The sequence below is a fragment of the Leuresthes tenuis genome, unplaced genomic scaffold, assembly GCF_036924035.1.
Source record: "Leuresthes tenuis unplaced genomic scaffold, fLeuTen1.0.hap1 SCAF_2, whole genome shotgun sequence".
Lineage (NCBI taxonomy): Eukaryota > Metazoa > Chordata > Actinopteri > Atheriniformes > Atherinopsidae > Leuresthes > Leuresthes tenuis.
The window spans coordinates 3,987,158-3,993,842 of record NW_027325356.1 but is presented as its reverse complement, the minus strand read 5'-3'; the positions used below and the strand labels follow the sequence as shown (position 1 = coordinate 3,993,842).

The following is a 6,685-nucleotide window of genomic DNA, read 5'->3' as shown; positions in this document are numbered from 1 at the left end:
TAAATGTTCATGACTCATCCTGTACTTGGGGGCGTGTACAACTTCAGCATCCAATGAAATGCAGAGTTGGTGCAAAGTGGTGGGCGGTGCCTGCTCAGGCCAATGGAACTGACCAATGAGAGCCCACTGGGGTTTTCCAATGAATATACAGCAACAAACAGGCCTACTTCATGGGAACTTTCAGCTTTAACACTTCAAATCTGAGGCAAACATGTCTCCTACATGACATAAATGCTGAGAAAATTCAGCTCTCGGTTTCCATGAATTCCATTTTCTTAACTTAGTCGTTTTTGACGGATCAGCAGTATGGATCGTTTTTCTTAAAGTCTTTCCAAAGCCACATGCGATCTTCATTAGGATGAAGTGTGGTGGCTACTATGTGGAAGAAAGTACAGCGATTGTATGACAAGGGAAAGACATGGAAGTGATTCCCTGACGGAGGATTAGTGGGAGGGATACCCAAGTGCTGCATACACAACCCCAAATACACATCTTCAATGTAAAGAGCTTTGACATGCCTGGATGCCTCAATAAGCTTCTTTGGGAGGTCCACAGAGAGAACGTAGCCCAGACCTAAAGCATACGGCGGGTAAACTGCTTGAGAGAAAACCTCCACAGGCAGGTACCACTTAGATGATGGATCTCTCAGGACTGCACCACCATATGCCACAAGACCAGTCATGTAGTTTGTCTTTGGCGCCTTTAAGAGCATATTGATAAGATTGGGCACATTTAGAAACATGTCTGAGTCAATCTTCATGGCATAAGAGGCGCTGGAGCAGTGTGTGTTCACCCACTCCAGCATCACCATGCTCTTGATGGTCAGATTCTTGTAACAGTCTATGAAGTCACTCTGGATCAGGTCGTGGTGCTCGTTGCTCTCCTGCTGCAGCTCCTTCTGCAGCTGCTCCGCTTCTTCTCCGGTTTTCTGCCCCACCAGGAAGACGAGCTTCACAACCTTACCCACAACCAGACTCTCAGCTCCCCAGGTGCTGCGGATGATGTCACGGTGAGGCCTGTTGTTCGGCGCCACCTGAACAATCAGAATCACAAATGGCTGCTCCTGCTCACATTTATGCGGCTCGTTTATGGTAAAGCGGTACTCGTAAGGGTATTCCACGATGTACGGTCCAGGAGACACGTAAGGAACCGGCGTCGCTCGGGCAGTTTGCAGCACCGTGGTCGCTTGTGGCGTTGTTGTCCCACGTGTTGATGGCTGTCTCTCTGTTTCAGCATATTCCAAAGAGCTGGAGGTGGACTCCTCCATAGTTTCATTTGGGCTCAGTTCTCCAAATGGTATAAAAAGCTTTGGTGAATGATTTTGCATCCACAGTTTAGGGTTCCAGTCAGACCCCATCTCCAAAATGTTCATGTAGTGGATAAAAAACACGGCTGCAATCAGCATAATAAAGAGGAGGCAATGGCGCCGTGTGCAGCAGCTCTGTCTCTCACAAGTCATCATTTCCTGTCTTTAGAAGAGATACATTAGACAAAGTCAACAAAATGCCTTCACTGTACAGAAGTGAAACCCTCAGACATGGTTTTACCCTCTAAAGAAAAACCATCATCGCGTTTTCATAGCTTCTGTTTTTTTTAAACATCTTTCTCAACTTTTCACATCACCACTTCCTCTTCTTTACTTCCTTTTAACGCAGAAAGCAATCATGCTTAAAAAAAAGTAAAAATCCATGAAGCTTACATACCTTTTTACAGCCTGAAAAAGTCCAGTCACAGACTCTGCCGTGCCGAGAAATATCAATGTTTGGCTTTTCTCATTTAAAGCAGGAAATAAAGTCGAGTGTCATGACAGAACCTGAGGCGCTGGGTTGCAGAATAGCAGCAGCCTCACCTTCCCGTTCCCCTTACTGGCTGCTGAAAGCCAGCAGAATCAGACATCAGATCCTGGCTTCCGCGTCTAACCTGCAGGGGAACCACACCTGCGTTTGCTCCACCTCTTACTTGTCCTGCTTCAAAACACTTAATCCTCCAGAGGCCCAGGGAACGCCTCTTACTATCTGACTGGGAGGTCTTCTCATCTCATGTGTGACTCTCACTGACTTGTTTCAGCAATAACTCGCTCTGTTTACTGATAAAAAAGACTCACTTCTAGCTGTTTAATTGGGTGACAGGCTTTATTCTCCCTTTTGATTTATGACTGAATAAAATCCTTACTGACACCTCACTTATTGGACTGTGCAAAAGTCTTGAGCCCACCTTCATTTTTGTTAATAAGTTATCAGGAAAACATGGATCTTTGCTCAGTTGTCTGTTCTGTGTCGACACAACACTGGTTCATCCCTTGAGTTAGGAGCCTTTTTTCTGCTTGAATGATTCACAGGTCAGAGTTTAGTGGCTTAACAAAGAAAAACCACATCAGGTACAAGGACTGAGCTGAAAATGAGTGAAAAAGCAGAAAACTATTGATCAGGACACGTTAAAAGATTACAGGAGATATTGAAAATTTAAGAACACAAATAAAAATATGAAAGATAAAATGCACTTCAGCTTTTAAATGAAACTTGGATCGTATCTGAGCACCTGTCTGTGACGTATTTGCATGGGCAGCTGATTGAATTGTTCCTTATAAATGTGACCTCAAGTGGTTTGAGAGAAACTGCATGTGAAGGGTACAAATGGCATCCACAACGGTTGTAAAAACGTGTTTTTTAGCCCTATCCATGATAGTTTTCTCACCCTAACCAAGTAAATTTACTCTTTAAACTGAAACAAAAGTGTTGTAGCTGTGGTCGTGTTGTGAAAGTACAGCTGCACCACCCATCCCCCTCTCACTCTATCAAATCATGTTTTTGTGGCTGCTTAAAAAACTGAATGTCATCTGCTTCTGTGTGGAAACGCTCAAAAGTGAGTTCTCCCTCCTGCTGCTCAGAAGGCCGGTTCTTTATCAAAAACCAACCCTGTGGGGGCAGACCTGTAGGATTGTGTCGACCTATTATCTTTTTGTTCATTTCTACTTGCTCAGAGTTTTTAATGTGAAAGAAAATCAGGAAAATTATATGTTTATTATGTTTGAAATAAAATGTAATTCGGTTTGAGCTGTTTCAGTTGTTCAAACGTTTTTGCTAAAACTATTTTTCCATTGAAGCAGAAAGTTAAAATCACTCACTTAAAAAACATTAGTGGCAGTTAACCCCAAACAGATGGTGAATTTGTGATCAAGTTTAGTAAAACTAACAATAAAAAATAATCACGTTGATGCCGTTTTAGTACAACATAGCTAACGCGAATTTAAGCTAGCAAAAGTGTCAACGGTGGTTTTTCAGTGATATTTAGGCAGATAAAATTTACTGAAATTATATTCGAAGTGGTCGTTTTGTATTTTAACAGGCCAATACGTTTGTCTTTACATACACATAAAGGGTTAAAACAAGCTACTGGGTCGGATAAATACACATAGAAATGCTCAAAAATATATTTTTCGTCTCCTTTATGACAGTTAAACTGTTTCAAACTTTTGGTTCTTGGACCAACTGACATTCTTTGACAGTTGAATGCATCATCAATTTGGCTCCTCTCTTAGCCAATGAGAGCGTTTCATTGAAAGCAGTCTCTTTGACAGCGCGTGACCATCTGTGTGTTTTTCCGGTGTGGTGTGTCTTTTCCCGGCAGTTCTGCCCAGGGTGTGTACGCCGAGGATCGGGGTGGGAGCGGAGCTGCAGACCGGTTGAGAGGAGAGATTTGTGCCCCGCCTCTCTCAGACACGTTGCCCGGGGAGAGGCTGCGCGGGCTAGATAAGATTCCTGCCTGCCTGCCTCTGCGGCTTCAACGGTTTCGCTCCATCAGTCACCTCCGACCGCCCGCTCGTCATCTGGAACCTCACGTTGAACCAGGCCACCTCCACAAAGCATTTGCGCATCGCATACAATCTGTACATTGATGGAATGCAAATGTTTCCTGTTGACATACAAATTCATCACATGATGTGCTTTTATAGCACAAGCAGCGCGTGGCTCCTCGGTGCTCCGGCCGCAGCTCTGCGCACAGTTCCTGGAGGATTGCCCTCAAAACGGCTCATGAGCCAGTTGACACCATGTGCCAACAAATCCTCTCTGTCTCTTAAAACGCGCTCTTTTCCAATTGCACCATTAAAATGTCTTCCAACACCGCTAAAGCAGCCGTTGTTTTTAATGCTATGCACTGCAACACTTTGCTTTTATATCCACGCGTGTAATTGCAGACACGTGGGTGTGTTGATTATGTGCACATCACTCAGTCTGAGGACAAACTCTGTTCACATTTATTTATTATAACAGTTTCCCAACATCACCTCGAGGTGTCGCCAAAGACAACAGCTGTAGAAAAGTGCGTAAGACAGCCCTGAAGTTGGCGTGCAGCACCGCACATTTCCACGGTCATTTCGCTCTTGATACATCTGATCGTTGACGTGAAAAAGTGTGTACTTTTTTAGTTTGTACGCACCCTTTGTACATGACGCCCCTGGTGATTGTTGACTGACTGGGACCCAATTAAGGACTTCTCCATGGCAACCTGATGTTAAGCTAACCTAAGCTGATGTTTGCTTATGTTTTGAGTTCTATGTTGGATAGTGAGCTAATGTTTGCTTATATTTTGAGTTCTATGTTGGATAGTGAGCTAATGTTTGCTTATGTTTTGAGTTCTATGTTGGATGGTGAGCTGATGTTTCTTTATATTTTGAGTTCTATGTTGGATGGTGAGCTAATGTTTGCTTATGTTTTGAGTTCTATGTTGGATGGTGAGCTAATGTTTGCTTATATTTTGAGTTTTATGTTGGATGGTGAGCTAATGTTTGCTTATATTTTGAGTTCTATGTTGGATGGTGAGCTGATGTTTGCTTATATTTTGAGTTCTATGTTGGATAGTGAGCTAATGTTTGCTTATATTTTGAGTTCTATGTTGGATGGTGAGCTAATGTTTGCTTATATTTTGAGTTCTATGTTGGATGGTGAGCTGATGTTTGCTTATGTTTTGAGTTCTATGTTGGATGGTGAGCTAATATTTTCTTAGGTTTTGAGTTCTATGTTGGATAGTGAGCTAATGTTTGCTTATATTTTGAGTTCTATGTTGGATGGTGAGCTAATGTTTGCTTATATTTTGAGTTCTATGTTGGATGGTGAGCTAATGTTTGCTTATGTTTTGAGTTCTATGTTGGATGGTGAGCTAATGTTTGCTTATGTTTTGAGTTCTATGTTGGATGGTGAGCTGATGTTTGCTTATGTTTTGAGTTCTATGTTGGATGGTGAGCTAATATTTTCTTAGGTTTTGAGTTCTATGTTGGATAGTGAGCTAATGTTTGCTTATATTTTGAGTTCTATGTTGGATGGTGAGCTAATGTTTGCTTATATTTTGAGTTCTATGTTGGATGGTGAGCTAATGTTTGCTTATGTTTTGAGTTCTATGTTGGATGGTGAGCTAATGTTTGCTTATGTTTTGAGTTCTATGTTGGATGGTGAGCTAATGTTTGCTTATATTTTGAGTTCTATGTTGGATGGTGAGCTGATGTTTCTTTATATTTTGAGTTCTATGTTGGATGGTGAGCTGATGTTTGCTTATATTTTGAGTTCTATGTTGGATGGTGAGCTAATGTTTGCTTATATTTTGAGTTCTATGTTGGATGGTGAGCTAATGTTTGCTTATGTTTTGAGTTCTATGTTGGATGGTGAGCTAATGTTTGCTTATATTTTGAGTTCTATGTTGGATGGTGAGCTAATGTTTGCTTATATTTTGAGTTTTATGTTGGATGGTGAGCTAATGTTTGCTTATATTTTGAGTTCTATGTTGGATGGTGAGCTGATGTTTGCTTATGTTTTGAGTTCTATGTTGGATGGTGAGCTAATGTTTGCTTATGTTTTGAGTTCTATGTTGGATGGTGAGCTGATGTTTGCTTATGTTTTGAGTTCTATGTTGGATGGTGAGCTGATGTTTGCTTATGTTTTGAGTTCTATGTTGGATGGTGAGCTAATGTTTGCTTATGTTTTGAGTTCTATGTTGGATGGTGAGCTAATGTTTGCTTATATTTTGAGTTCTATGTTGGATGGTGAGCTGATGTTTGCTTATATTTTGAGTTCTATGTTGGATGGTGAGCTGATGTTTCCTTATGTTTTGAGTTCTATGTTGGATGGTGAGCTGATGTTTGCTTATATTTTGAGTTCTATGTTGGATGGTGAGCTGATGTTTGCTTATATTTTGAGTTCTATGTTGGATGGTGAGCTGATGTTTGCTTATGTTTTGAGTTCTATGTTGGATGGTGAGCTAATGTTTGCTTATATTTTGAGTTCTATGTTGGATGGTGAGCTGATGTTTGCTTATGTTTTGAGTTCTATGTTGGATGGTGAGCTAATGTTTGCTGTTCATGTTGCTGAGGACAGTCTGGACGCTGTGTTTTTTCCCCTCCCCTCTCCCTTTGTTTTCCTCTCCTTTCTCCCCACTTTTTGCAACTCTTCAAAGTTGCGTTTGCAAGCTGCCAAACTGATTCGTTGTATTCATGTATAATGACAATAAAGATTTCATTCATTCATTCATTCATTCATTCATTCATTCAATGGGCCGATCCATATTGGCCGATTTTTTTTATTTTATTTTTTATTTTTGTCCCTCTTGTCCTGTCCGGCATCATGACAGCAGAATTTCAATCTGAATACCGTTTATGCCAAAAAACATTTGCTCTGCCAAGGGATGCTTGAGCCTG

General features: G+C 41.3%; 1 protein-coding gene across 1 annotated transcript; it reads right to left on the bottom strand.

Moving 5' to 3' along the window:
- Positions 1–274: 274 nt before the first annotated feature.
- On the bottom strand, positions 275–1,417 carry LOC140302353 (beta-1,3-galactosyltransferase 1-like). Its single transcript, XM_072381183.1, has one exon. The coding sequence runs from the start codon at positions 1,403–1,405 to the stop codon at positions 299–301; it is 1,107 nt and encodes a 368-aa protein (XP_072237284.1). The 5' UTR covers positions 1,406–1,417; the 3' UTR covers positions 275–298.
- Positions 1,418–6,685: the final 5,268 nt, after the last annotated feature.

Excerpts from the sequence above, each read along its gene's own strand:
- LOC140302353 (XM_072381183.1), bottom strand. The coding sequence starts at position 1,405 with ATGCTGATTGCAGCCGTGTTTTTTATCCACTACATGAACATTTTGGAG.